Genomic DNA, 19,621 nt, shown 5'->3' with positions numbered 1-19,621 from the left:
TGCCTGAGGGATCGGATCCCAATCCCCGACGGGGGACATTAGTCACAGGTGTGACTGAATGGTGGGAATACACGGATCGATTCTGGCACTCGATTCTGCTCCCGATCGTTTTACCCGCTCTCTTCTCTTATATTCCACTCATTTTTCTTATCTTTTTTCATTTCACTTTAATGAGAAATCGAGCGGCAAAGTGATCGAACTGTGATCGGACATGTCGGAAATTATCTATCGAGCCATCTTATCAGCTCAGGATCGAGTCGTGTATTCCCAGCATAACACTGGAAGACCATAAAAACTATGCAAATAGTGCTGGCTAGGACCCCACATTGAAGGAAAGAGTGCTATTCACTGCACCTCTATACTTCACGGCGACCCAAAACCACTAGGATATTATAAGGTACTCAAAGGCCCTCTTAGGGCTCTTTCACACTAGGAGCTGATCTGTCCATTTGGATGGATCGCTCCTAGGATGCGGTAAGCGAGGTAATATGAAAGTCTATTGACTTGCATGTTACCTTTCAAATTAGACAAAGCTTTCCAGAGCGTTAAGCTGTAACCCATCTGGGAGCTTTTAATTCTCCTGCGCCTGCGTTTTCCTGTCGGGTAAATTAGAATTAGCGTCGCTGATCAGCATTGAACCGCAACTTCCAGATGTCACGCTGTAGGTCATAACATGTGCATGAAATCGGGTTTGTGCACTCATTGCCTAGTGTGAAAGAGGCCTTATTAAAAAAAAAAAAAAGTAAGATCTCCCATGATACATTACTGCCATGCCGTAATGAGGAGCAGAAACTCCGAAAAGGCGGTACACATATTGGATTAGCATGGCTATGTAAACTTAGTACACTATATAGGCACACTGGGCATTGGGCAAGCCAGTGGTTCTGGAGGTGTGGTTAGCTTTCAGGGACACAAAGGAATGATTTGCATATTCAGCAGTGATGCATCATGGGGAAGTTACTCACTCTCATAAAGCTGAATAATTGCCAATAAAAGAAGGAAAATTCATATTCTTATTGTGATAGGTATACACAGAGAATACTTTTTACGTTGTCTTACTGCAGCAAACCAAAAAGGTTCTACCTAGTCCTCAAATATTTATTTTGCTGTTTCTGTTCCTGTTGACTAGATTTTCCTGCTGTATGTTTGAATTGGAAAAGGGAACAATGAAAAGGTTTGATCCTTTGTCACTTCTGTGCACTCCACAGCTCTACCCACACCACGGCAATGTCATGGGGAGCAGGAGTGGTATGGGTTAGTAGCAATGCCGCGCGGCCGGCCAGTTGAGCGCTCAAGACGCACAGGGTGTAGCCCCGCCCACCGATGCGTTGTGCCCGCCCTCTGCGAGCTTCGTCAGAATGCATGGAGTGGGGGGCAGAGCGGTGATTTGTGCATGTGTACGCCAGAAAGGCGTGGTTGTGGGCTCACCCATAGTCGAGGCTGTAACTTCCGTCATCAAGCCTGTCTCCATGGTAACTTAGATATCAAATCATCGGCAATTCTGCATAATCTTCCACCTATGCACTAAATTACATCTCTGGCAGTTATGCTGCATCTAGTTTGAGATTACATTCATATATTTCTCAGTTTATGAGGTTTTGTATTGATGTACTAGATTATGTTTTCATAGCAAGTTTCTTAGTACATGTCACATTACTGCTTGTTTACAGGAATGGCGCATAGCATAGTTCCTGATTAAGTCCATTCGTTGTCAGAGAGTCCAAGAGATAGATCCATCTACATTCATGTTGTAGCAGCATCTTCTCCCTATCTCCACCTCTTCTTTTTTCCCTGGAGCTTGTATATGCCCTTAAATCTGAAGCCAGATGTCTCTCCCCTATGGATTTCACAGAAATGTTCCGCCATAGCACTCCTATACTCCCTATTAGGTTTTCTACCGCAGTTTATGTTGCTCAGATGTTTTGTGATCCTCTTTTTCAATTTTCTTGTCGTCATGCCGACATATAATAGAGGACAAGGGCATTGGATGATATATACTGTCCACTCAGTATTACAGTTTATAAAGCAGCGGATGACCCACTGTTTATTTCTATGCGGTGCTTGGAATGTTCTTCCCGTCTCCACAAATTCACACACCGACCATCCACCACATCTGTACATACCCTTGCCTGTAAATTCTGTAAGCCACATCACCTGTGGTAAAATATCAGAGTGCACTAAGTGGTTCCGCAGATTAGGTGCCCTCCTGGCCACCATCTGCGGTCTCTGTCCCACCAAGGGGCCCACTGTGGGGTCCACCTGTAAAATCGGCCAATGCTTACATAGGACCTCTCGTATCTGTAACCAGTCGGAGCTAAACGCGGAAATAAACTTGGGACATGACTCCCTCTCCCGTGCATCTCTCTCTCGTTCCTTTTTCCGTCCCTGCAATAGGTCACTACGCAGGGTCTGGAGTGCCCTCTCAGCACCGGAGCACAACACCTCATGCTCATTGCCCCGGTCCTTGAACCGGTTGTACATTTGTGTGGCCTCCAGTCTAAAGTCCACATCATTGGAGCAATTTCTTCGGATACGAAGAAACTGCCCCGTGGGTATACCCTTAATCAGATGTTTTGGGTGATGGGTGGAGGAGGGTGTTGCCAGCTGTTGGCTTACGGAAGGTCCGCAGCACTGTTCCATCCTTCACTATCCTCAAATCAAGGAAGGAAATCTCATCCCTACTGATGGTATATGTGAGGTGGATATTTCTCTGGTTGAGATTGAGCTGATCAAGAAATTTTTCCAACCCAGATACACCTCCCCTCCACACCACCAGCACATCATCAATAAAACAGAGTCACACTTTCACATGTACATCAAATTCCGGACGTGTGTATACATCCATCCTCTCCCACATGCCTAGATGTAAGCAGGCATAGGCAGGTGCGCACGACGCTCCCATCGAAGTACCGTGCACCTGCCTATAGTGAGTATCATTGAACAAGAAGCAGTTGTGCTCCAGCACATACTGATTATGGACAGGGGTATCGGGGTATACATCTCCAAGGAAGAATTCTATTGCCCTTAAGCCCACTTCATGGGGAATAGACGTGTAAAGACTTTCCACGTCTATTCCCACCAAGATGTCATCAGGTTCAATTGTCAGACCATCCAAAAGGCGCAGGACATCATTTGAGTCCTGTACATATGAGGGGAGGGATGTAACTAATCTCCTGATCTTGCCATCAATCCAGGTAGATAATTTCTCAGTCGGCCCATTGATTGCGCTTACTATCGGCCTTCCAGGGGGTCTGTTGAGGTTCTTGTGGACCTTCGGAATCAGGTTAAACACCGGGACTCTTTAGGTATCCACCTTCAGATAATGTTTCTCCTGACTGTTAAGCACCCCTTCTTCTCCCGCATCATCGACCCATTCATTCACCCCAAATGCTATTCTCTCATATGGGGGACCGTGCAACGCCTGATACATATTTGTATCCGAAGGTTGACGATTAGCCTCCTGCATGTACAATTCTCTGGACCAAAGGACCACATTTCCCCCCTTATCAGTAGGGCGTATAATGACTTCACTGGCCCTCTTGAGCTCATCGAGTGCCACTCTTTCGCCCCTTGTAAGATTGTCTCTTCCTGATTTTTTCCAAGACAATTTTTTCAAATCGCGTGACACCAGCTCCAGGAAAATTCCCAGAGCTGGTACTGATTGAATCGAGGGCATATAGTTAGACCTAGAGTGACACTCCACATGCTTAATTTGACCTTCTTCAGAAGTTCGCTGATTTTGACATTCCGTATCCTCAAGCTGCCTGCAGTAGTGCCTCATGTAAACAGCCCAGCAACGTGATGAATGTGGGTACTGCTAACCCAGGAAGAGGCCGCTGATGATTGGAGGACACGCGCCTGTTGACAGGGTGGTAAGACACAGAAGGCAGTGTGTCTGTCATTTTAGCAGTCTGCTTAACTGGAAGTTTGTTATTTGCCAGTGCTTGGCCGGTTCAAGGCTTACCTCTAATACCCCAAGGCAGCTACACCTATCTCCACACTCTGAATATAATTGATGTGGTACCGGTACCAGAGTGTATGGGATGTATGTGGTTGGCTGTGAATGGTGGGTGTGAGGAGCGCTCTGCATTATTTTAAGTGTTTTTAGGGCAGTTCTGGTGCTAGGTGCATGTGTTTTTGATATTGTCATGTGACAGAAATAAAGGTGTTTAACTTATGTATACCCAGAGCGCCAGCATAGTTTTCTTGTTTTTCGAGGATTCCCTGCACTGACAAACGTCTCTGGGGGACTGCGCGTGTCCCCGGCTGCCCAAGCTGAATAGGAGATGGGCAGGGGGAGGAGCCAGAGCCGAGGAGCCAGCTTAATTTCTCACATTGACGCCGGGAATCTAATTCATTTCGCACATTGACCGCAGTGAGACGGCCACTTCTAGTTTTGACCATCCAGGACCCGAAGTGGCCAGACTTCGGGTTCTGGCCGTAACACATATAGGGCCTGATTCACAAAGCGATGCAAACTTTTTCGCGCGCAATTTGCCGCGATCGCGGACAATTGCGCGCGCAAAAGTCTGCGATCGTGCGAATCGCGGCAAATTGCGCGCACAAAAGTCCGCGAAAAAGTTTGCACCGCTTTGTGAATCAGGCCTATAGTGGGCAAACATAATATAATCTGGAACACTGAGCACATACATCTGTCATCAGTTGCTGCTGAGTTTCTGTTTGCAGTCTATTCATAACTGTAAGCCCCCGTTTACACTAAGGGCCTATTTCCACTACACGCAGATTGGATGCAGAATGGATGCAGAAAAACTGACTCCAATGAATGCTTATGGGAAAATCTGCAGCAGAAGAATCGCATTTAGTGGAAACAGGCCCATAGGCATTCATTGGAGTCAGTTTTTCTGCATCCATTCTGCATCCAATCTGCGTGTAGTGGAAACAAGCCCTAATCAGTTGGTACGCGTTTTTTCTTCTTCTCCATAGCAGTGCATTGTGAAAAAGATTTCAGTTAAAACGTGTTAAGTGTGAAAGGTGTCATAGGAAAACATGGATATTACTTTGAAAATCAGTTGTGCTTTCAGTTATAACTGAGAGCAACTGATTAGGTGTAAACGGGCCTAATGCTGGGCATACACGGTACATTTTGTACCGTGTAATCGAGCCGTCCCCGCGGGCGCACGGTTCGATTCCCGCTCATCCCCGCGGGCGGCTTCTTATCTTCCGCTCGTTTATTCTTTTGTCCTGCCCGCTGGTATGGAGCGTGGAATCGATCCTGCGGGGTATCGGACACGTCCTAAATTATCAATCGAGCCATCAGCGGCTCGATTACACGGTACAAAACGTGCCGTGTATGCCCAGCATAAGAATGCATTGCATACTATGCAGTTCCTATTCACACACATAAACAGCAGCTGTAGTTTTTGTGAGATCATGGCCCAGTGAGGTTGCTGCTATGTAACTGCATAGCAGAATACATTATGCAGCCTGATCACACTTTGCAAAACCTGAGGATCTGATGAACCTGGTACTCATACTATGGTGTGTGATCTGGTTTTCAAATATTTTTAAATATTGTCTGTAACCTAAATTAATGTTCAGCGCTGTGTAATATGTTGGCGCTTTATAAATACAATAAATAAATAAACCATTATAAATTACCATTTCCAAAAATGTAATTCAGCTGATATATGGCATGGGTTACACTTTGTTTGATTTTCAGTGTTGGTGATAAAATAGGAGGTTTATTTTTCAAAATAATGATGGCTTCATTAAGGCATCTTGCTGTGCAAACATGTACTTTGGTACTTGCAAACATAGATATACTCACTATAGCAACAGAATAGCTTTATGTCCCCTCAGTGTAGCCTGTATGCACGTGTAATGCTCTAATTCTCGGTTTCACTGCAATTTATATCTGTGAGCCGAAAGTGCAGGCATATTTATAAATAAAATGTGACCTACACAATACATTTATATTTAAAAGAACAAAAATCCCCCAGAATCACTTTGATCTCATGCTACCTAAACACATTAGTAAGTAACTCTGTATTATTGAACAGATGGGTTTTTCAGTACAGGTGTTACATATTTATTTTATGAGGCTGACCATAAATAAAATATGGTCTCATTAAGTCATTGTAAAAAAAACAGAGCCGGGTCACCCACAAGGTATTTGAGGCAGGTGCTAGAGCCTAGTGAGTGCCCAAGGGCCTGTCCCATCTTCACTGAACCCCCGCCACCACCTCACCTTACCAGAAAGCCTTGTGGCAGGCAGGGGGAGACAAACTGCTACCTAGGGCAACATTTCCTCTTAACCTCCCTCAGGTGAAGACGGCAGGGTTTAATGTCATAGGTGTTACACAAATTCATTTTTTTCCTTAAACGTTTGTAGAAGCCTTTGTGTGTGAGTTCAGGAAGTGATCTGGCCCTGACTTTTTTGAACACAATCAGAGGCTGTGCACAGTGCTTTAAAAACTACAAAAAACAAAACAGTAGAGGTGCACAGTAAGTGCACAGGAGTAGAAATGTCAGTTTGTAAGATGTTTGCCTGTCCTTCATGATTTACACTGGTGAATGCAAACCTGAAGCAAGTGCCACAGAAGATACTGACACTCTCTAAATCCAAAATGATAATGTACAGTGTTTAATGTTTTTTTTTAATTGTGTTGTCTTCTAGGTTGAAAATGTCCAAGGTAGTAATGGTGGGGGACCTTTATGTTGGAAAAACCAGTCTTATCAACAGGTATATTGCAACGTGTGTAACTCTTAGATAATGTATGTGATGTCCCCAAAAAAATAGATTGCCCGTGCAGTCTTAGATTAGCAAAATGTTACAATCTCATGTACCAACAATTAACAAATACCAGAATTATGCTATGGCACCCTCTCTCTTCCTTTACATATAATGTGTTGGTTAATGAGGTCAAGAGGCATTGTCTGACTACAGAATTTCTTGTCTCCTTCCTCTTACCTGGAGACAGTGGATTGGATGCCCAGAGGTTTTTTGGTGGTACATGAGATTGTAACTTTTTGGTAATCTCAGACTGCAACCGCGATCTTTTTTTTGGACATTCATTTTGTATTATTTACAGTTGTGCGTAGGTCTGCACACCATGTTTTTCAGATTGTTTTATAAAGAAATGCATACTTATTTGTACTGTTATGTATATGATGTATGACAGAGAAACATATGAGGTATTTGTTGCCATTTTTCCAAAGTAAAGGCTATTATTATACATAGTCCTTTAAAGGGATACTGTAGGGGGGTCGGGGGAAAATGAGCTGAACTTACCCGGGGCTTCTAATTGTCCCCCGCAGACCGATGCTCCGGCCCCGCCTCCGATTCACTTCTGGAATTTCTGACTTTAAAGTCAGAAAACCACTGCGCCTGCATTGCCGTGTCCTCGATCCCGCTGATGTCATCAAGAGCGCACAGCGCAGGCCCAGTATGGTCTGTGTCTGCGCAGTACACTCCTGGTGACATCAGCGGGAGCGAGGACACGGCAACGCAGGCGCAGTGGTTTTCTGACTTTAAAGTCAGAAATTCCAGAAGTGAACTGGAGGCGGGGCCGGAGCATCGGTGAGTGGCTGCGCCAACACAGGATGTCTGCGGGGGACCATTAGAAGCCCCGGGTAAGTTCAGCTCATTTTCCCCCGACCCCCCTACAGTATCCAGTTTGCTTTTTGCCATCATATTTTCCATTACTCCATAATGTTGTAAGTATTAATGCAGATCATATACAGTCACTATTCCATTCCAAGTACAAATGTTTTCCTAGATGTTTGTAGTGGCAAAACTTATTTTCATGTGTTTATGAATTTTTTGATTAGCTGATATCAAATAAAGATAAATAAAAAATGAAACACTATGCTAGTGATGACTAGTACTGCACTGCCATACATGCATGTTTTGGCATAGTAGCACCTGTCAGCACCACACTGGTGGCTGTCCCTTCCACAGACAATGACAGTGTTTCTGGTGGCTCTTCCAGCAGTATTGACTGCTAAAGACTTCAATTAGGTAGTGTGGACAGTCCAATGTTAGTCTATGGCAGCAATGACTTGGTTGCAGAGGGCACAGCTTCTATTGCTGCAAGGAGGTGCCCTTACTGTGCTGATCTGCTGACAGGCCCCACTGTACCATGTGATAACTACCATATACGTCACACTTCAAAGCTAGGAACACACTACAAGGGGCTAGGAAAATAGGAGAACCACTAGAGCCTTGTTTCTACTTTGTTTTTTTCAACAATCTTTTATTGAAATTGGCACAACAGAACACATATGTTATCGAGTTGCATATATGATTACATAATAAAAGCTGGCATGAGAAATAACATTTTGTCACTGACATTATTTGCCTATTTTTTCTTAATTGAGAAAGGGGGGAAGGGGAAGAGAGGGGAGAGGGGGAAAGGGAGGAGGGAGGGGGGGGGATAGGGGGAGGGAAGGCAAAACAGGGGATATCTCAGGAAACCATAAAAAGAAGCATGTTCATAGCATAACCTAGGAGAATTAAGATCCAGGGTACCTTTCCTGATGGGACATAAAGAAAATGCAAGATAATCTCATAGGTTGATTCCCGGTGAATAGATGATGTGTGGAGGTATGTAACCATGTGTTCAGTTGTGGGAGCATTTGTGGAAGCAGTGAGGGATTAAGACAGGTAAGTGTGGAGGGCATCTGAGTCGCAGAAATCAATCCAAACCAACCATCTCAGGGTAAAAATGTTGTACTTGTCCTGTGCCGTGAGGAGGAGATCATCCATTCTTTTTATATGGTTCATGTGGCTGATGAGATCAGGGAGAGAGGGGACAGCCTGTTTTTTCCAGTTTCTGGCGATAAGTAGCCTAGCACAAATCAAGAGATATCTAAAGACTGATTTCTTGGCTGCTGCCAGAGAACCAGGGATAATAGAGAGTAAGCCAATTTCAGGAATACATGGCATTGGTTGGAGGTACAGAATGTTGTGCAAGTCGAATACTTTCCGCCAGAAAGGGTTTATGGCAGGGCATTGCCACAAGATATGAAAGTAAGTGCCTATCTCCGACCCACATCTCCAACACGTGTCGGCAGACTTGATATCAAATTTAGCTAATCTGGCTGGGTCTCTATACCATCTGGCGTAAAGCTTAAAGTTTCTTTCCTGAGCTAAAACTGAAGGAGACATTTTGTGTGATAGGGCATATACCTTGTCCCATTCTTCTTGGTCAATTTCCCTTCCCAGGTCTCTCTCCCATGTATTCTGTAATTTTTGGAGGGCCAATTCTCCACAGTCAGCAATCAGAATTTTGTAAATTTGAGAGAGCATGTGTTGGGGCTTGGAGGCCCTGGAGCAGAGCTTCTCAAAAGGGGAGAGGCGCCTGTGTATATTTCCCATAGAACGAAGGGATTTGTAGAATTGGCGAAACTGGATAGTAAGGAACCAATTTGGTAGTGGAGCTTCCTCCCCCCTCTCCATCCCTCCCGCGGCAACAGGGAGGTGGGTCCAATATAGTGCCTAATTTGAGGCCAGTTGTCTCTACCCCTTCCCAAGAAGTCCTTCCTGTGCATCCCTGAGCCAAAGCTAATGTTGTCTAGGATGGGTGTGAGAGGGCTAGGGGTAGGTGAAAGACTATATTTTTTAGACATTCTGTCCCATCTACCCAATACCACAGCTGACCAGAATTGGAGAGTGCTGGGGGGGATCTCCTGTCCTTGGGGGTCCAAAGGAGAGCTCGTTGGTCAATTGGGTCTAGGGAGGACTCTAGGCTGAGCCACTGCTTTTGATCCCTACCGTAAAACCAGTCAAGAACCAAAGTCAGGGTGGCGGCCTCATGATAAGTAGCGAGGTTGGGTAGTCCCACTCCCCCGTCTTCTTTAGCTCTAAAAAGGAGATTAACGTTTGTCCTGGGTCTCCTGTCTTGCCACAGGAAGGAGCTAATTTTTTGTTTGAGGCCTTTAAAAAAGGAACTGGGGACCTCCACCGGGACAGCTTGGAAAATGTATAACAATCTCGGCAAGACATCCATTTTAATAACATTGACCCTGCCCAGCCAGGAGAGGTTGAGTTTGTTCCATGTCGTTAGGTCTTTATTTATTTTATCTACCATGGGAGGGAGATTGAGTTCAAAGATGGTTGTGAGATCAGATGGGAGGAGGATCCCCAGGTATTTCAAAGCCCCCGAGACCCATCTAAATGGGAATGAAGTTTTAATGTGATGGAGCATGTCGGGGGGCAGTGAGATATTTAGGGCCTCTGTCTTGGATATGTTCATTTTGAAGTTGCTAAGGGCCCCAAAGTCCCTGGCTTCCTTTAGAAAGCAGGGTAGCGTCGTAAGGGGTTCTGAGATGTATAGAAGCAGGTCATCTGCATATAGGGATAGTTTAGTTTTGTATTCTCCATACTGGAGCCCCTTAATGTCCGGGTTGGCTCGAAGAGCGTTAGCAAAATGTTCCATACATAGTATGTATAATAAGGGGGATAGGGGGCACCCTTGTCTTGTCCCGTTGCCTATGCGGAAGGCGTCCGACAGGACTCCGTTTACTCTTACTTTAGCAGAGGGGGAGCTGTAGAGTCCCATGATTTTGTGGAAGAGAGAAGGTCCGAGACCTATTTGAATAAGGGTCTCTCTCAAGAACCCCCAGTGAATCCTGTCGAACGCCTTCTCAGCATCGACTGACAGAGCACATATGGGAATGTTGTCTTTCTGAGCCCTATGGATTATTGAGATAGCTTTAAGAGTATTGTCCCTCGCTTCGCGAAAAGACGTGAAACCCACCTGGTCTGTGTGTATGAGGTAAGGTAGGTTGGGTTTCAATCTTTCTGCTATTATCTTGGAAAACACCTTTATATCTAAATTGATCAGAGAGATGGGGCGATAGCTGCTACAGGAGCTGGGATCTTTGCCCTCTTTAGGGATAACTACTATGTGTGCTTGTAAGGCTTGGTATGGGAAGGGGTTACGTTCAGATATTGCGTTAAACGACTTGGTCATCATAGGGGCTAGGTCAGAGGCAAAATGTTTGTAAAAGACAGCCGAATAGCCGTCTGGGCCAGGGCATTTCCCTGGTTTGAGCATGGCTATGCCAGATAGGGTCTCTGCTTCTGAGAATGGTTCCTCCAGGGCCCTAACCACTGCTTCATCCAGGGTTGGAAGTGCAGTTTTCTGTATGTATGCTTTTAGTCTCTGGGATAGGTCCCCCGGGTTCATGTCAGAGAATTTGCCTTTAATGTTGTATAACTCCTCGTAGTAGGCTTTGAATGTGTCTGCGATTTGGTTGGCCTTATGAACCTGGGGACCCTTTTTAGTAGCTATGGAGGGGATATATGTGGCGCTTTTCCTAGGATGAAGATATCTCACCAAGATTGTGCCACACTTATCAGCCCTCTCGTATAAAACTCCTTTGAACCTTTCCCTTTGAGCTAGAGAGCGCTCGTCAAGGATAGATAAAACTGACTGTCTGCATGCGTTTAACTGTAGAGTAAGTTGTTGGGGATTGGTGGGATTCCTCTTAAGTTTCTCCTCTAGTTCAGAAATCTCCGCAAACAGGAGTGATAGTCTGGCTCCCCTGGCTTTTTTAAGGCGGGCCCCGTGAGAGATAAGAACTCCTCTAACTGTGCATTTTAGTGCCTCCCATTTAAAAGTATCTAGGGTGTCATCCGATTCATGAGCCCTGATGAAATCTTTGATTGTTCTACCCACGTCCTCTAAGCATTCCTGATCTTTCAGAAGGTTAGAGTTTAATTTCCACGAATATGGGCTCCTAGCGTCCCCCAGTAGGTCTAACTCACAGGAGACCGGGGCGTGATCAGACCAGAGTCTTATCCCGATGCTAGATGAGATGACCCTGTCTAGTAAGCTGTGGGAGAGAAGGACAACATCTATTCTGCTGGACGACCCGTGAGGGGCTGAGAAAAAGGTGTAGTCCTTTTCCTTGGGATGGAGAACTCTCCAACAGTCCACCAGCCTGAGCGCCTGTAATTTACTTTTAATTTTTATACGTAGATGTGAGGGTATGCCCGAGTGTCCTACTGAGGAATCCAGATTTGGATTTAAGCACAAGTTCAAGTCTGCGCCTATGATCACTTGCCCTTTGGCGAATGTTTCCAGTTTAGAGAGGTATCTTAGAAGGGTCTGACCCTGATTCTGGTTAGGTAAGTAAAGGGAGGCGATCGTGTATTGCTTGGCACAAATTTTTAGATGGACAAAGATGTATCTGCCCAGGGGATCCACCAAAGACTCTACATCAGAAAAGGGGAGGGATCTGTGGAGGCCTATAGAGACACCTTTCGATTTAGAATCTGGAAAGGTGCTGTGGAACCACGTAGTGTAGTTTCGATCTTTGATCATAGGAAAATTATCAGACCTAAAGTGGGTCTCTTGTAGCATTAGAATTTTGAATTTGGCTTTATGCATACTGTGCAATATCTGGGATCGTTTATTTGGGTTATTGAATCCTTTTACATTAAAGGAGGCACATCCACACATCTCTCCCCTAGAACCTCTACCTGTGTTAGCTGACATGGTTACATTGAGTGTACTTTATGACCCCGCACATTATAGCCTGCCAAGTATTCTTGTACCTCTTAAGGAAGTACAGCCCAAGGTCAGGCCATGCACAGAACATTGTTGTGGTATGCAAAACATTTCCTGAGAAAACATGAGATATATGATAAACAAGAGAAATAAAGAACATAATATAGAACAATTTAACAAACATATTCGAGATATTAATCACGAAGAGTAGAAAGTCTAGGTAAACCAGACTATAATCAGTGGGAGCGAGGAGGCCGATAACACACTGGGTCTCGGCTCCCGGGCCCCCAGGCTAGCAGGGTATTGGTAACAGTCAAACAGCTTAATGTAGTATTACTTTCCTCTATGGTGGGAACCCACGCTGGCAAGCTGTGGTTTAAGTCTCATAGACGTTGTCCGCATTGGTAGGTGATATATACAGGAGCACCCATTTTAACTGAATGGGCGAGCCTAAAGAAGCTTCTGTTATAAAAGTTGGCCAAAATGACCGCCCTCCTGTACATTACATGCGGACCATGCAAACTTAGTCCGGATAACCAATGAGCGTATGTAGTGGGGGAGGAAAGTGGGGGGAGAACATGGGGGGAGAAGACTTTTTGCAAGCAATAAGCCAATGGCAACATCCCGGACGGCTAGGCCCCTATGGTGTCCCTTGTCGGGGAGAGGATGCAGGGCCCGGGCCAGATTCCCGGTCAGATGATCTGCGTCTCCGTCTGTTGTTGCGACCAACCGTCTGCCAGCTTTTTCTCTGCTGAAGAGCCTCTGGAGGTGTCTCAGGGGTCGGAGGGTCCAAAGGCCAAGCGGACAGCTTAACTGGTGGTAGGCCGAGGATCTCCCGGAACTTCGGTAGGTCGTCCGGCGAGGAGAGATAGGCCAATTTCCCGTCAGGGTGTACTTGGAGCTGGAAAGGGTAACCCCATCGGTAAGGAATGTGCTTTGCTCTCAGAGCCTCTAGGAGCGGGCGAACCGCCCTACGCAGCTGCAAAGTGAGGCGGGAGAGGTCTGCCAAGATGGTGATTTTGACGCCATCAAAATCAATGTGGCTTTTCTCCCGGGCGGCTAGCGAGATGGCTTCTTTAACAGTATAATAATGCAGGCGGCAGACAACGTCTCTCGGGCGTTCCGGGTTTGTGCTAACTGGGCCCAGAGTACGGTGGGCTCTGTCCATTTCAATGGGAGAGTCACTGGGGCTACCGAGGAACATGTTGAAGATACCGGTTAGTGTGGGGATTAGATCTTGTACCTTGGTTGATTCCGGAATCCCTCTTACTCGGAGGTTGTTTCGGCGTTGCCTATTTTCCTGGTCGTCTATTTTCATGTATATATCTTTAATTTGATTAGAATGACGTTCTAGTATTGCATCATGGTCTCTCTGCTTCTGCCCCAGCTTTTCTATCTCCTTTTCTGACTCCTCCACTCTGTGGCCTATATGGCGGATTTCTGTCTTCACCTCCTCCAGCTCCTTACGATAGGTGGCCTCTATTCTGCTGACGTATTTCTCGAGGTCGTCCTTGGTCGGAAGAGAGCGAATGTAATCATGTAGATCTACATCTAGGTAAGCCTCTGAGCCTTCCGATCTTGGAGGGGAGGGAGGGTTGGATACGTCTGCCTCCGGAATCTGCTCGGTGTTAGGCTCGGTTGCGGCCTTTTCTTTTGAGGGAGGCTTCTCCGCCATCTTGGATCCCCCAGCGGCGCTCAGAGAGCGAGTTGTCGGGCGAAAATAGCTGTGGATTTTGGAGGAATGAGAGTGTCCAGAGTGTCTCCTCTCCTTTCTGCTTCTCCTACCGCCCATGTGTAACCGAAAGATCGAGCTGAAACGTGCTTATGGATAGCCTGGGAGCCACGGAGTAGCGGAGCTCAGCTCAAGAGCGTCCTGCTCGCGCCATCAGCAAGCCACGCCCCCCTTGTTTCTACTTTTAATCACAAATGCAATGCATTACGAGGGGAATTTTCATTTACGGGATTTTTTTTTTTGCAATTTTTGTACGCTATTTCAATTTGCTATTGCATTTATGCATTTATGATTGCATTGAACAGCAAAATACATTAAGAAATGGAAATTGTAAGGAAATTCCAGAGTTCATATTTTGAATACATTTGTTTTGTGCTCCCATTAAACATTACACAAACCATCAAGAACCGCAGCAGGCAATGCATTCTCTTCTGTGTAAAAATTGTGTTGCACTAGTAAAAATGCCACACTGTGATTTATATTGTAGTGGCAGCATTGTAACTCCAAAGATAAGGACAACCTTAAGCTTAAGAGGGAAATGGAAAGCTTGGCTATGCTTCTGGGCGTGATAGAAAGCTGGGCCACACAGTAGAGAAATGTAAAAAGCTTAGTTACACTGAAAGGGGCACACACACACACATGCACGCGCGCACACACACACACACATGTGTAAATTCGCTACTTTCAAAAATAAAGTTTGTAGTAGACTGCAGACATCCAGTTAATTTTTAACTGCTCAGTCATCACAACGTATTAAAGTAAATGTGTAACAAGCAGGCTTTTGTAATAATTTCTCTCTCCACTTTGAAAGACCTCTAAACAGAGTCCTATTTGTATGAGATGGCTGTTCTGTTATGTAGCTGTATTGTGTTTGTCCAGCACGACCTAAAAAAGGGGGTGATGCACTAAAGTTCTATAATGCTGCTGTAACCAGCACATAAGTTATCACACCATACTAACAATTAATTCCCCATTGATTCACTATATTAAGGTGTAATTTATCTCATGTGTAAGAGGATCCCCCTTCAAAGATTCTTACAAGTAACCTCATGTCTGCCCCATTGGCTTGGGAGGGTTTGCACTGCTAGGGTGGATGTCAAATCCCCCTTACCTTCACAAAGCAACCTGTCCTCTACTAGTGGGCAGAAGAGATCTTTGTACACCAAATGGCCTGCTGATAAGGAGCAAAAGTGAATAGTGTAATTACCCAAATAACAGAGAGATAAAAATAGGCAGATGTAAACCAGCATATCAATACAGCAGCTTCAGGCAGATCCATTACCCATTTGCCAATAATGGAAATAATAATGTAATAAATTGTTTACTAACATGTTGATTGAAGTCTTTAGAGATAATCTTCTGGCACGCCATCTTAAACCGCTTCCCACCAATAATATATTATTAGACCATTGCTGACAGGCATAGAGCAGTTGTAAGCAGTGTATAAGGGGAATACCATGGGGTCTTTTGTACTCTTTACCACCCTAGTACCTGGGGGCAGGAGCTGATGTGCATATGCTAATTAACTGTAAGTGTTTATTTATTAGCCATAAAAAAGGAAAACAAACAAGTATCACCTGTTTATCTTACATGGTAAAATTACAGCCGGGCTGTTTAACACCTGCTTCCTACTGGTCAAGGGGCCGTTAGATGTAGGCAATCTTGAGCAATGTCATTTGCCCCATCCCTATTGAGCAATTTACATTCTCATGCAATCTACATTGCATATAGTCCATGGGCACTGAGACAAAGTTGTAGGGTGTAGGAACACAGGAAAGTTAATGGTGAATACTTCAAGTACCACCTGGGCCCCCTATGCTCCAGGGCCCCATAGCAGCTGCTATGGCTATTGCTACGCCTTTGATGCCACATGAGGCCACATGAGAAACACTGGCAGCTGAATAGTTGTCTAGAATCATCATACTTTTTTGTGCAGAATTATTCAAATATCTATTAATGTATGTTTAATTAATGGCTAAGGTCGGAGCAAAAATGCTTTCTTATGTGGACAAAATCATGACATAACATGATATAAAGGTACACCTAAAGGGCATCAAAATGTTATCATATAAGATATGATGGCTGGATGGTGTAATGGTTAAGGGCTCTGCCTCTGACACAGAAGACCAGGGTTTGAATCTCAGCTCTGCCTGTTCAGTAAGCCAGCACCTATTCAGTAGGAGACCTTAGGCAAGTCTCCCTAACACTGCTACTGCCTATAGAGCGCACCCTAGTGGCTGCAGCTCTGGCGCTTTGAGTCCGCCAGGAGAAAAGCGCGATATAAATGTTATTTGTCTTGTCTTGTCTTGTAAGACCGTGTGCATTTATTTGACACTTACACAAGGTTTCACAGAGAACATTGAACAGTTAACGTCACTAGCTGTCCCTCAATGGGGCTCAGTCTAATGGCACTAGCATAGTCTAGGGCCAGTTTTCAGGGGAAGACAATTAACCAAAACAAGTATGTTTTTGAGATGAGGGAGGAAACTGAAGTAATCGGATTTGGGGGGCCAAACACAGAGAGAGCATTTGAACTCCATGCAGATCATGTCCTAGCCAAGATTTGACCCTTGGCCTTCAGTGCTACATTATGGTTTGCAGAGACAAAGAACACAGGAGAAATCATCTGTAAAATTTGGGACATTTAAAGTTCACCTGTCATCATCAAGCTATGAAGGCTTTCACATTTTTCTCATTCTGAAAATGGCAATACCTTTGCTGTCATGCTGATTCTGTGGTGATAATACTTTCCATTTCACTCAACTGGTATACATTTCTGATGTGATCTTACTTTCCACTGAGTCTCCTAATCTGATACGTTGCTCCATGTATGTGACTCAGAAAGGATCATTGTTAGAAGCACGTGCATCAACAAGTAAATTAGATGGCAGTCTCCTTAACTCTCTAATGGCAGGTGCACCTTAAATATTGCTGCTTCCTGCAAGTATGTTACTACATTTTTGTTAAATAATGAGTCCATTAGTTTAATCTGATGGGCCAAAAGTGAAGACACTGTAGTACGCATTCATTTAAAGTGGTCTAACACCCAGCATTTCAACTTTGCTTTAAATGATTGCTTACAGCTTATAAACTATTATGCCAGATTTTTTTTTTAGCAGAAATTCACTGAATGGATTAAACATGACATTTTAGTGCTGCATTTAGCTAGAAATGCTCCTCCTGCTTGCTTGTTTAGTTACAAATGTATCTATCTACAATGTAACAAACAAACACTGCTCTGAGAGAACAAAGAGGGCTTCCCCGGCAGGCTTTTCAAAGGTCTATTTGTATTACAAATAAAGATACATTTTGTAACTACAGATAAGAAAGGATGCGGATTCCTAGTTAAATCCAACACTAAAATGTCATGTTTAACCCATTCAGTGAATTTCTGCTTAAAAAAAAATCTGGCATAATAGTTTGTAAGCTGTAAGCAATCTTTTAAAGCAAAGTTGTAATGCTGGGTGTTAAACCGCTTTAAGTAAAGTACATTGCCAATAAGATTACAAGTCTGTCTGCAACACCAATGTAGACTCTTTTAAAGCAAGTTATACACTACACTGTGAAACCCTCCTGTACTTGGTCTAGTCACCCCTGTATCTTATTCTAGTGATGGATGTATGTATACCTAATCATATCTCCTTACTTGTGTGAACTTCCCTGTGCTACAGTCCATTCAGTATCTGCCTGTGTACATCACACTTAAAGCAGAATATAACCCTGCATTTCAACTTTGCTCTAAAATATTATTTACAGCATATTATATGCAAAAGCATTTTTTTTTTTACTAGACCAGCATTGGAAGGGTTAAACACAGACGTTTCAAGTTCCGTGGAGAGATATGCAGAAGTTCAGATTGTTACATTTTATGTATCTATTGATAAACAGTTACACACTCTTTGGCAGTCCTCCAAGCTCCTTCTCAGTCAGAGAGATGAGTCACATTAAACACTTAGATACATTTCTGTAAACAAAATGTATCTCTTTTCAGCTTCGGATGCGTCTGCAGAAATCTAAAGGAACTTTAACCACTTTCCCCACTGCTACAGTATATCTACGTCAGCTGTGGCACCCTCCAAGCCACAGCCACGTAGATATACTGACCTTCTTGCAGCCCTGCTGTGCACGGTCGGGTGCGCTGCAGAGCGCACCCTCCGGCACTGTCAGCTGCATTACTAATTGGTGGAAGGGAACATGTTCCCTTTTGGCCAATTAGTATACCCTCCTCCCATGAATGATCGCTGCAGTAGTGAACTGCAGCGATCCTTCATTTGTCCCTCTCGGCGCAGAAATAGTTAATAAAATGCACAAGCAAGCAGCCACACTCACCTACCTCGGTCCTGCGACGAGCCTGAAGCCTGATCCTCCGATCACCGCTCTGAAGTCAGCCGCATATTGCCGGAAACCTGGGTCCCGGCTTGATGACGTCATCAAGCCGGGACCCGGGTTACCGGCAATATGCGGCTGGCTGCAGAGCGGTGATCGGAGGATCAGGCTTCAGGATCGTCGCAGGACCGAGGTAGGTGAGTGTGGCTGCTTGCTTGTGCATTTTTATTAACTATTTCTGCACGGAGGGGGCTGCCTGGGGGGGGGGGGAGGGGGGATCTGGCTATGGATTCTTGGGGGGAGGGGGGGAAATGCAATGGGGGGTATAAAAAGTTACTGGGGGACATATTATTAACAAAGGGGAGGGGGGTTACAAATTTTGCACATCTGGGCACCTGGGGGGGCCCATAATGTAATACTGGGGGCACATTTGGCTATAATGGGGGGCAGCACTAATCCTGGGGGTACATCTGGCTATAATGGGGTAATCCTGATCCCGGGGAAACATCTGGCTATAAAGAGGGGCACTATTCCTGGGGGTGCATCTGTCAATCTATTCTAGGGGTGGCAAACACAGGGGACTCATCTGGCTATGCTGGGGGGGGCTGATATTAGGGACACATCTGGCTGTATGGGGGGGGGGTTGATACTGGGGACACTTCTGGATATCTATACTGGGGCGACTTTAACTGGTGGCACCGTTTTTATGTCAATCTCAATTTTTATTTTTAAACAGAAATTGATCAAAATTGAGAAATAATGAATTTTTTTATTTTTCCCCCCTTTTTCCCATTAAAATGCATAGAGGGGAACATTTTATTTGGGACCAAATACCCCCCAATGAAAGCTTAGTTTGTCTTGAAAAAAACGATATATAGATCATTTAAGTGGCACGAGTACAGGTGAAGTTATTGGTGATTAAACAGGGACACCGCAAAAGCGTCAAAACTGCTCTGGTCAATAAGGGGAAAACAAGGTCTGGATGCGAAGTGGTTAAAGAGACTCCGTAACAAAAATTGCATCCTGTTTTTTATCATCCTACAAGTTCCAAAAGCTATTCTAATGTGTTCTGGCTTACTGCAGC

General features: G+C 44.7%; 1 protein-coding gene across 1 annotated transcript in view; it reads left to right on the top strand.

Annotated features, from left to right (window-relative positions):
• Positions 1-19,621, top strand: part of RAB36 (RAB36, member RAS oncogene family) — a 70,643-nt gene that overhangs the window by 24,364 nt on the left and 26,658 nt on the right. Inside the window, exon 3 of the mRNA XM_068238364.1 lies at positions 6,638-6,703. Coding sequence (XP_068094465.1) covers positions 6,638-6,703 — 66 coding nt within the window. The remainder of the gene's footprint in view (positions 1-6,637; positions 6,704-19,621) is intronic.

The sequence above is a fragment of the Hyperolius riggenbachi genome, chromosome 1 (assembly GCF_040937935.1).
Source record: "Hyperolius riggenbachi isolate aHypRig1 chromosome 1, aHypRig1.pri, whole genome shotgun sequence".
Taxonomy (NCBI): domain Eukaryota; kingdom Metazoa; phylum Chordata; class Amphibia; order Anura; family Hyperoliidae; genus Hyperolius; species Hyperolius riggenbachi.
The sequence above is the reverse complement of the archived record's forward strand: the minus strand, read 5'-3'. Positions and strand labels throughout refer to the sequence as shown.